At 40.0% G+C, this 11,622-nt stretch overlaps 2 protein-coding genes across 3 annotated transcripts in view; both read right to left on the bottom strand.

Annotated features, from left to right (window-relative positions):
- Positions 1-11,622, bottom strand: part of ARMC9 (armadillo repeat containing 9) — a 1,183,007-nt gene that overhangs the window by 313,953 nt on the left and 857,432 nt on the right. The gene's annotated exons all lie outside the window — the stretch shown is intronic.
- PSMD1 (proteasome 26S subunit, non-ATPase 1) overlaps positions 1-11,622 on the bottom strand; it is a 153,923-nt gene that overhangs the window by 132,012 nt on the left and 10,289 nt on the right. For both annotated transcript variants that reach the window (XM_042457377.1, XM_042457376.1), the window contains exon 9: positions 6,014-6,142. In XM_042457377.1, coding sequence (XP_042313311.1) covers positions 6,014-6,142 — 129 coding nt within the window. The remainder of the gene's footprint in view (positions 1-6,013; positions 6,143-11,622) is intronic.

Raw genomic sequence — 11,622 nt, 5'->3', positions numbered from 1 at the left:
GAGGAGTAAATATTAGACAGCAATAGATTTAATTTCTAATTCTCATCTCAGAGAAAAGTGGACAGGTGTCTTTGTGAGAAAGGAAACCAAGGACAGCACGAACATGTTTCTTTTGAGATATTGCACATGTCAATGGGAGAGTGACAGTTCACTTGGATTCCTCACCATGTTCCTAAGGAGCAGCAGTAGTTGTTTAGTGTTGGACTAAGACTCTGGAGATCAGGGTTCAAATCCCTGCTCAGCCATGGAAACCCGCTGGGTGACCTTAGGCAGATCACACTCTCTCAGACTCAGAAGTGGCAAAGGCAACCACCCAAAAAACCTTGCCAAGAAAACCTTGTGATAGGTTACCTTAGGCTGCCATTAGTCAGAGTCTTACTCAACACAACCCCCACACCGGCCCTCTCTTTTACATACCAAACATAATAATTTTATACCAGCCTAATTTTGCATGATCATTTTACTTTCAATCTGTAAAGGTGCTAATTTTAATTATCTAAATTCCTCCTCCCTCAAAAAATAGACCCTCCCCAGCCCACACAAAGCCCTGTTTTCTTCCATGGCTTCAAAATTTCTAAATATTTTATCTAAACAGTACACACCATTATATTTTTTGTGGGATTTTCCGAGATGCCAGCCACAGATGCTGGCGAAAAATCAGGAAATAATTCTTCTAGATTACCCACATAGCCTGAAAAACCTACAAAAAGCTATGTATGCTGGCCGTGAAAGCCTTAACTTCACATAGTACATACATCATTGCTGGCATTCTTCAGTGATTCAGCAAGTGTCTATGATGTCACCTCATGGTTGCATGGATGAGCCCCAGGGCATAAAGCCCCCCCCCTCCTGATAGGCTGACCCTGGGATGTGTCTTTTGGCAGGTATGTTGCCATTAACTGAAGAGCTTCCTTCTCATGGCCCTGTGAATTCAAGAGGAAAAAAAGATAAAATACAGATTTTTAAAACATATCTGAGGCTCTATCTACACTGCAGAGTTAATGTCAGCCCTGGCAGAGCAGTGGTTAAATGCCTGTACTGCAGCCACTCAGGTTTGTGAGTTCAATCCCAGCCAGGAATCCGGGTCGACTCAGCCTGGCATCATTCCATAGGTCGCTAAAATGAGTCCCCGCTTGTTGGGGGCAATTAGCTTACACTTTGTACACCAGTTAGTACATTGGTAAACGGTATAAAATGCACTTTTTATTGCCATTGCTAATGAGTTTGACATTGTTTTAACTACCTTGGCTCTATGTTTAGATTATGGGATTTGTAGTATTGTGAGTATTTAGATTCTCTGTCAGAAGGCTCTGGTGTCACACCAAACTACAAAAACCCAGGATTCCACTGGATGGAGCCATGAGAGTAAAGCAGTGTCAAACTGCATTAATTATGCAGTGCGGCAGCCGCCCAAATCTCTCTCCTCTTCCATGGCCTTTAGTAAGATGGCAAAAACCTCCTACTTGAGGAAGAGTGTTTGAACTGCTTACCTTACTGCATGAGTCTTTACTCTCTTTAAGCTTTGCTCTTTCCTGTTGTTTCTATATCCCATGATTTTAAACGTTGTCCCACAGGACCAAACACAACTGCAGAATAATCCCGTTTGAGATTGCTTTAACTGCCCTTGCTCAACGCTAGGGAATTCTGGGAACTGTAGTTTTGTGAAACATTTAGCCTTCTCTCTCGCAGAGCTCTGGTGCACAATAAACTATAATTCCCAGGATTCCCTAGCAGTGAGCCAGGGAGAGTTAAAGCAGTGTTAAACGGGATTATTCTGCATTGTGTTTTGAACCATAGAAAAGAGACCAGTTAATTGAGAATGCAATAAACACTTAGCAAAAATTCTTTTAAAGATCCACTTCATAGATTATGGGTTGGATCCAGCTTAATTAAATTAACTGAATTTGTTTAATTTAATTTGAGATTCCACCTCAACATCAGAAAGAACCTCCTGACAATAGAAACTGTTTGACAGTGGAACATACTCCCTCAGGGTGTGTGGAGTCTCCTCCTTGGAGATCTTTAAACAGAGGCTGGATGGCCATCCGTCATGAGTGCTTTCATTGTGAGTTCCTGCATGACAGGTTGTTGGACTGGATGGCCTTGATGTCTCTTCCAACTCTATGACTGTATGATACAACCTATACAGTTAAAACCCAGGCCAAATTGACAGAAAGTAGTTCCAACTGAAACCAAAGACTAGTAACTAACTTGCCCCCCATTATTTTGGTTGTCAAAAGTCTGAAAGAGGGTAATGAGGTCCTGCCCACTGAAAATTACCCATCCCACTATTAGAGAGAGAATTTAACATGACAAGAAGTGTTGAGTTCTCATGCTATCGCATAAACACATTGCACCCTGCTTATTTTTTAAAACGCAAAGAGACTACCCCATTTTCTATCGTTATCTAACAAGCTACACAAAGACATATCCAGCATACTCCTTAAAGCTGGGCTCTGACTGCATTATGAAGATGAAGATAATTTTAGACAAAATATTATCAAAGCTATGGTACAATAATTTGGTATTACCTTATGTATGACACCGAGGTGGCTGTAGCAGTAAACTTTGCCCAGTTTGTAGCCCTGGCGAGCCACTCCAAATTATCTCTGCAGAAAGAAAATATTGGAAATTTAATAGAGCCCCTTAAGTTGGTCAAACCTGCATAAACAAGGAAATAGCATCAAGTGGGAATCACTGGCCTTCAAATGTTGTTGCACTGCAATTCCCGCAATTTTATCAACAGAGCTAATGCAAGGATGCTAGCAACTGCAGTTCAACAACATTGGATGGCCGCATGCTTTGTACCTCTGACACCAGATACTGGTAGCCAATGAGAACGAATGAACCAATGATTACTACTTTTGCCATATCTGCCTTGGATTCAATGTTAGCAGCCAAGAACTTTTGCATTCTGAGTTCAGATGTTCACACACGTGAGCATAAAGGAAACAATGGATTGAAAGAGAAGAGAACTAAATATACGAAGATGCTTATTTCCAAAAGTCTGCTTGACTTACACAAGCCAAGAATACATTAAACACTTTCTTGTCCTGACCAAAGGGCTAAGACAAAAACCCTTGAGGTTGGTTAGCTTAAGAGGGAGGTCTTGACTGGGTAGAGTGTGCTTTATAGGTCAAATAAAACTCTAACTCTAGATCCTGAACAATCAAATCCAAACACACACTATTGAAGGGGAAAGCATGCTCTAAGGCAGTGGTTCCCAACCTTTGGCCCTCCATTTGTTTTGAACTTCAGTTCCCAGACCCCAGCCAATGTGATCCATATTAGGATTATGGGAGATGAAGTCTAAATCCTCTGGACGACCAAAGGTTGGGAACAGAAGATTCCCACCCCAGATTACATCTCCCTAGCGTTGAATTCCCCTGTCTGAATGTTCACATGGTGCCCAACTCAATGTTTTTACCTAAGGAACTGGTCACTGGTTGTTCCACAATGCATAAAGAGTTTGCTATAACAGTCGCTGTGTGACAGACAGAATTCCGCACTGCATCCTGAAGAAGTAAAATAGCAAAGAGTCACATTTTAAAAAGACAGAGAACAAAACCAAGCAGCTAAAAATTCATTTAGAGCAATACAAATGTTTGTACAAAGGCTGAAAAGCTAAAAATGGTTCTGGAAGGGAGTGTGGGATCTCACATTTTCAAAAAAGTGCCCTTAGTATATTTTGTTTTCCTTTCATCTTTTCTGTTATCTGACTGTGGTGCTCTCGATGGCATACTCTTACAATACAGTATTCAAAAAATACGCTATTAGCTTTTCCCCTGTTGGTGCAAGATTTCTATGTTCCTATTAAAACATTTAGAAACAGCAGGAAACAGCAAAAACTTAATTCAAAATAATAAATATAGAAGCAAGTCACCCGAAGAAAGACTAATGGAACTGGGTTTATTTGTTTAGCACACCGACAGCTTAAACAACTTCACCCAACCTGCTATCTTCCAGATGTGTTAGATTACATTTCCCTCCCTCATAGAATCAGGTGATGAGAGCTGTAGTCCTAGACATTAAAAGGCAACAGGTGATAGTAAATCATAATAACTGCTCCTAAACTATGGAAGACCTGCCGGAGGAGATCCGTTACATTTCCACTCTGGTAGCTTTTAAGAAAGCACTCAAGACAGATCTCTTCCGGCAGGCCTTTCCAACTTAGTTACCCTCCCCAGATTAGAGATATTTGTCCCCCATCTGTCTATTTCCCCCGCCATGTTTCTGCCTATTTTTTGTTTGTTCAATGTTTTTAATGTTTTAATATTATTACTGTTTAATTCTGTTTTAGTACTGGGAATGGGGGGGTGGTAGGTCTAGGGTTTGATTTTTTAACTCTAATGTAATTTGTTGTATTTTATTGTTGTAACCCGCCCGGATTCTTCGTGATTAGGCAGGCTAGAAATAAATCTATTATTATTATTATTATTTATTATTATTATTATTAAAGGATAATACTGTTTGAAAATGTATGGAATGGCACTAGGGGGAATAACCAGCAGCACCCTTGCACAAGGAAGCTGGTTTAAAGGTAAAAATTAAGGTATTCTCTCACAGCAGAAGTCACACAGAAATGTAAGATTCAGCCTTATACCATTTCTGGCCATTGATCCATCTGACCCAGTACGGTCAACTCTGAATGACAGTAGCAGCTCCCCAGGTTTCAGCTAGGAATGTTTTTAGGGGAGGGTTGCTGGTTGCTGCATTTTTATCTTTATATTTTTACCCTTGCTGGTACATTTTAAATGATTTTATACTTTTTAAAAACAATGGATTTAATATGATAGCTTATTTGTGTTCTAAGGTTTCGTTTTATCGTCAGGTTCTCAGCTTGGCCACCTAAGAAGAAAAGAGGAATATACATAAAATATGTAAAGAAAGAAAGAGGCCCATCTGGAAACCACTGATATCACCTGATGATCTTGTAACCATATTGACCAGGCTCAACTCTACTTAGCTCCCAAAAATCAGATGGTACTGGTATTTTCTGAAGGGTTTGGTGTTAAACATCTAACAAGCTACCTCTGAGGGAATTTTCTGACCCGTATCCTCTAAGCTACACGGAGTCTCATGCCGCACTCCCCTAGTGATGTGTCCTTCAACATCTGCAAGGCAGAGTGAATGGGGAAGCAGGCTAATCTCCAAGGAGGTCCAGTCCATAATGTTCTCACACTCTTCTGGAGGAAAGACACATCAAACACAGAACAAAGTGCTCAGAAATTTCGGTTGGCCAAAAGAGCTCCAGCCAAGTTGTTAACTGGAGCTGGCTACAGGAAGCAGACAACTCCCTTGTTGCAATGGCTCCACTGGTTGCTGGTCCATTTCTGGGCACAATTCAAAGTACTGATTTTGACCTATTAAGCCATATATGGCTTGGATCCAGGTTGTCTGAAGAACCATACCTTCCTTTATGAGCCTATTAGAGTGGTATGATCATCCAGAGAGGCCCTTCTCTCTGTCCCACCTTCTTTTCAGGCTTGTTTGGTGGGAAAATAGGAGAAGGCCTTCTCAGTGGCAATGCCCAGAATTTGAAACTCCCTCCCTAAAGAGGCCAGGACAGCCCTATTCCTTGCCTTCCTTCTGTCAGCAAGTCAAAACATTTTTGTGCTGGCTTTTACAAACTGACTGGGTTGGGCTTTTAATGCTATATGGTGCTGCTTTTAAGGTTTGTATACAGTATTTTAATGAATTTTGATATTCTTAATGTTTAATGTTTTATTAATTCATAAATTGTTTCACAAATTGTTTTAATTGTTTTTTAAATCTTATACTTTTATTAGTTTTTATAGTTTTAATGTGTATTGTTTTAAATATTTTCTTAGTCATTTTGAGTTCTATTATTAGCAGAAAGGCAGGATACAAATGAAACCAGGCAGCTTTGGGATTCCTAATTTATCCTTGACTTTACCGGTTATTGGGACACACAGCCTTAAGACACACAGAAAAAAAAGAATCTCTCCAAATTTCTTGAAGCTCTAGGGAAGAGAGGATAAACAAGTCTTACCTTTGTGTTTTTGAGAATCATGAGATCTGTGTTGTTGTTTCGTATTAAGAACTGGAGATGTAATTCAATGGCCATTTCACCACTTAATATTTTTATCATTTTGGGGATCTGGTCTTTTGACTCGGAGCTCTTCAGACATACAAAAGAGAGAAAGGTACAAAAAGATAAGTGATTAGCAAATTCATACAATTTTTCCTACCAATCTTGGTAATTTATTAATTACAGATTGTATAACAGTATGTGGTAAAATGTCTTTTGAAAAATTGTACATGTTGGTAAAGCAAGGTGATTTCTAGTTCATTCTCTAGTGGACATAACATCTCAAACACATTTTTATTATAAATCACTTGGGCATATTGCACAGAAAGGTAACGCCACATTTAATACATTAAGAGAAACTTCAAAAGCAAGCCCCTCCTTACAGAAAGACCTCTTGGGATGAATTTCTGCAATTTAAAGAAGAATCTCTTTAGTTACCTATGAATTGTCACTGCCATGAATACTAATAGCATTAATTACCATTAATGTTCAATTACTGTATTGTTTAATGAACTTTGTTTTTAGAAAACCAATTAAAATGGCATTTTAAAAAACCTAAAGGCAGAGCATTGGGTATGAGAGGGGTCAAGCTCTTTGAGCAAATAATACAGCCAAACAATGTTCAAATGCCATTCTACTGAAGAGTAATACGTTTCCAACCCTGAGGCACACAGGCAAGCCTTTCTGTTTTTAAAATCACCAGTTATTCGGATCACTTGATGATCTGAACTGATTGCCTGTGTCTTAATATAATATGAAATACAGTTGGCCCTCCAAATCCATAGATCTTTTTTATCCACTGATTCAAGCAGCCACAGCTTGAAAAAATTTTTTTAGAAAATATAAATTCCAATAAGCAAACTTGATTTTGCCATTTTATATGAGGGACATCAATTGACTATGCCATTATATTTAATGAGGACTGAGTATCCACAGATTTTGGTATCCATGGGGGGTTCTGGAACCAAACCCCAGTGGATATCAAGGGCCCACTGTAAAGCTTTTCCCATCTTGCCTACCTAACTAACCTAGTAATTGCTTATTCAGGGATGGCTAACAAACTGTCATAAGCCAGCTCATATACAATACACAGACACAAATAAGTTAAAGATGGATACACAATTAGTACTTTCCAAACATCAAGGCACACACTATATATTCACAAATCAGACAAACATATGTTCCTCACTGACAAGTCTGTAGAATGTATAGATATAAATGTGTCCACTTCTGAAAAATAAGATGGTTTGGCAGTTTTTACCCATAACATGCTAATAGGAGCACTACAGACATGGTATTTGCCCTTAGACAACTGCAAGAAAAATGTAGAGAGCAGAACAAAGGACTCTATGTAACATTTGTCGACCTCACCAAAGCCTTCGACACTGTGAGTAGAAAAGGTCTGTGGCAGATCCTGGAACGACTAGGATGTCCCCCCAAATTCCTCCAAATGATCATCCTGCTACATGAAGGCCAGCAAGTTCAAGTCAGATATGGCGATGCTCCCTCAGAGCCCTTTCTAATAACTAATGGTGTGAAACAAGGTTGTGTTCTCGCTCCAACTCTATTTACAATCTTCTTCAGCATGATGCTCCAAAGGGCTACGGCAGATCTCAAAGAAGAAGGCGGCATTTATATACACTACCGTACTGATGGTAGCCTGTTTAACTTAAGCCGCCTGAGGGCCTGCACTAAGACTCTAAACTATCTAGTCCATGAGCTGCTTTTTGCTGACGATGCTGCCCTCCTTGCCCATACGGAAGCAGCTCTGCAACACCTAACATCTTGTTTTGCAACAGCTGCAGAGCTCTTTGGACTGGAAGTCAGCCTGAAGAAAACGGAAGTTCTCTACCAGCCGGCACCTCAGGAAGAACACTACCATCCCCACATCACTGTAGGCACATCTGTGCTTAAGTCCGTCCAGCAGTTCATCTACCTGGGAAGCATCTCCTCAGACGCCAAGATTGATAAAGAGATCGATCACAGACTGGCAAAGGCATATAGTGCATTCGGAAGGCTTCACAAAAGAGACTGGAGTAACAAACACTTGAGACGAAGCACAAAAATCAGTGTGTATAGAGCCATTGTACTGTCTATTCTCCTCTATGAGTCTGAAACATGGGTCACCTACCGCCAACACCTACAACTCCTTGAACGCTTTCATCAGCGCTGTTTACGCACAATTCTTAATATACACTGGACTGACTGTGGCCTGTTACAGACTGCCAAAATAAAGCTGCTTCGGGTCTCTTTGAGGTATGCTATTTAAATGATGCCTGGGTCCTAAGAGTCCGAAGGTCGCGCAAAAGCCAAACTCCATTCCTAAGCACTGGAGTGCAGCTTTGGTGCAGCTTTCGGATTCTTAGGATGCATGCATCATTTAAATAGCATACCTCCAAAGAGACCCGAAGCAGCTTTATTTTGGCAGTCTGTAACAGGCCAGTGTGACAAATGTTGCTGTCCTTGAGCAAGCAGGGATCACCAGCATTGAGGCCATGCTATTGAGGACGCAGCTGCGCTGGGCAGGACATGTTTCTAGGATGAAGGGCCATCGCCTCCCAAAAATAGTATTCTACGGTGAACTCGCCACGGGTCAAGAGCGTAAGAGGGGCGCCCCAAAGAAGAGATACAAGGACTCCCTGAAACAACATCTCAGGCTTGGCCAAATTGATCACCAACAATGGTCTGCCCTGGCCTTGCATCGGGAGGCATGGAGACGCACTATCCACGATGCTGCAGCCTTTTTCGAAAGCTCACGCCGAACAAATCTTGAAGAGAAACGACAATGCAGAAAGAACCGCAACCCGGAAACATCACCCAAGGAGACTTTCCGCTGTGCTTTCTGCAACCGGACCTGTTTGTCCTGGATTGGCCTTTTTAGTCACCAACACACATGTACAAAGCGCGGGATGAGTCCTTCCTGAATCTTCGTTCGCAAAGCAAAGCCAGAGAGAGAGAGAGAGAGAGACCCATAACAAAAGGAACCTAAAAGACCATGCACAGTTCTAATGCAAAATAGTAATTTAACTCTAGACATATTCAAATGGTACTGAAACTGTAGTAAGACCAATAGGCGTAAAGAGATAAGTTTTAAAGAGCCTCTGCATAGTCAAGTGCATCTGGGGGACTGTAGCAGCTGTTTGGATTGTTATTACACTTCACAGAAAGGCCTCAGCAACTCTTTTGCACAGTCACTGTCCACCCGCTACTGTCAAGCAACTGTTAAATTATTTTAGGAACAGGAGCAGAGAGTTTATTTACTTCAAAAACTGGTTACAGCAGCTGGCAGATCAACTACCCGCTACGGTCACTCAGCCCCTTCTTACTACAGGGCTCCCCCGGGTTACGAAATTAATTCGTTCCGCGGCGCCATTCGTAACCCGAAAAGCATTCGCAAGCCGAAGCCCCATAGGCGCTAATAGCGAAAGCCGCGATTTGGTGCGAAAAAGCGCCGAAAAGCACCAAAAAATTTTTCGTAACCCGAAATAACCTTCGTAACCCGGAACAGTTTTTTTTAATGGATTTTTTTCGTAACCCGGAAATTTCGTAACGCGGCGCATTCGTATCCCGGGGTACCAGTGTACTTGAAAGCTTTACTTAGTATCTCTGTGTGAATTAACTCCACAACTTTTCTATTCTGCAATGACAAGGTTAATTTTTCACCATGGAAATTATTAACATTACTACTGTCCTTAAGTACAGCACCAAGCACTGTACTTTCTTCACCAGAGCTTCTCTTTTAAAACAAACAACCAAACAAACAGAAAACCCTAACCCAAAACCAGAAAATTAGCTTGCCTCGGTTTAAAGATCATTAGTTTTGTTGCAATTTCCTCCTGAGTTTTCTGTAATTTTTGGACTGATAAGGGGTATATTTACCTGTTGACAAACTAGAAGCATTAGTGTTGTAGAATTACTGAAGCTACTACATAAGAAAGACTAACAAGGAAAGTCTGGTACTTATGAATAGTTATTTAACAACAAGGCAAAATTTACTAAACTCATAAATGACATATGCTTACTCCAATAATACAATTTAAACCATCCATTGGAATAATAAAACCATAGTCAATCTAGAAAATAACCATACAGTAAAAATATTTTAAAGTGACCATTATGTAAAGGTATCCCATCCCTAAAATTAAAAAAAAAACCATCAAGGAAACAATTATATGTGAGTAAGGTATAATGTCCAATAATTCAAATATGTCCATTTAAAGAAGATATAAAGTTTATGAAGTTTTTGATTTAAATTTTACACAGTATAAAGTCTGAAGATCCTATGAGTTAAAGGAATCTTGGAAATAGGTTTTATAGAACATAAGGTTTAAGATCCTGTGACTTTAAGTAACTTGAAGAGATGGTTCTTTCTAGAATCTTTTAAAACTGTTTCATGAAGTCTCCATCAGTCTTTTCTTTTATCCTTCTTTTACATAACTCAGGTATAATCCTCTAATGTTTTTTAATCCTGTAATGTCTGGTCACTTGGTTCAGAGACTTTCTGTGTGTAAGGGTATACTGCCCTATATTGCCCTTTTAGCTCCTACATAAGCCAGACTTAACCGTGGCTTGGATGAGACCAATGAGTGCCATGTTAGACTAAGACGACTAGGAACTGACTATGATGATGATAATAATAATAAATAATAGATGTATTTCTAGCCCGCCCAATCACGAAGAATCCGGGTGGGTTACAACAATAAAATACAACAAATTACAATAGAGTTAAAAAATCAAACCCTAGACCTACCCCCCCCCCCATTCCCAGTACTAAAACAGAATTAAAAAGTAATTTGATGTCTTTGGAGGTTTTTAAACAGAGATTGCATGGCCATCAGTTGGAAGTGCTTTGTGTCACAGAAATACACAATCAAAGCACTCCCAAAGTTGAAGAACAAAGAACAAAGCTGTTCAACAATGGCAAATGCTGCTTTGAAGGGTGGTGGAGTCTCCTTCTTTGGAATTTTTAAACAGAGGCTGGATGGTTCTCTGTCAAGGTGTTTTGTGTACTCCTGCATGGCAGAATGGGGTTGGATTGAATGACCCTTCGGATCTCCATGAGTCTATGAAAAGTAAGTATAACTTTTTTAAAAAACCAAACAAATGCTGCTTGTCTTACAGGTTCCTTTTTTAAAAATTTACTTTATTCCATTTAGTGCCTTCTGTCCAAGGCACTCAAAGCAGCTGTAAAGTGTGACATCAGCCACTTAAATATTTATAGTTGAAATCAATGGCCAAATAGGACAAATTTGATTTCATGTTCTCAGGCACAACCCTTATAAAACAGTCTAATGGGCTGAACAGTAAAACAGCAATAAATCTTTACATAAGCTCTACAAACAACAGCCCTGGTATTTTCTTGAAAGAAAAACCACACCATTTTAAGTAAAACATTCTACCCCTGAGAAATACAGAATTAGTAACTTTTGCAGCCACAAAGAGTCACTATCATCCAAGAGTAACTTGCTGCATACATTCTGACGGCTGTACATTCAGGCTGATTAGGACTACAGTTTTGGCCAACTGGTCATTCTAGCTGAGAGTCACAGGATTTACAGTACAAGACATCT

Source organism: Sceloporus undulatus, chromosome 3 (assembly GCF_019175285.1).
Source record: "Sceloporus undulatus isolate JIND9_A2432 ecotype Alabama chromosome 3, SceUnd_v1.1, whole genome shotgun sequence".
Classification (NCBI taxonomy): Eukaryota; Metazoa; Chordata; class Lepidosauria; order Squamata; family Phrynosomatidae; genus Sceloporus; species Sceloporus undulatus.
The sequence above is the reverse complement of the archived record's forward strand: the minus strand, read 5'-3'. Positions and strand labels throughout refer to the sequence as shown.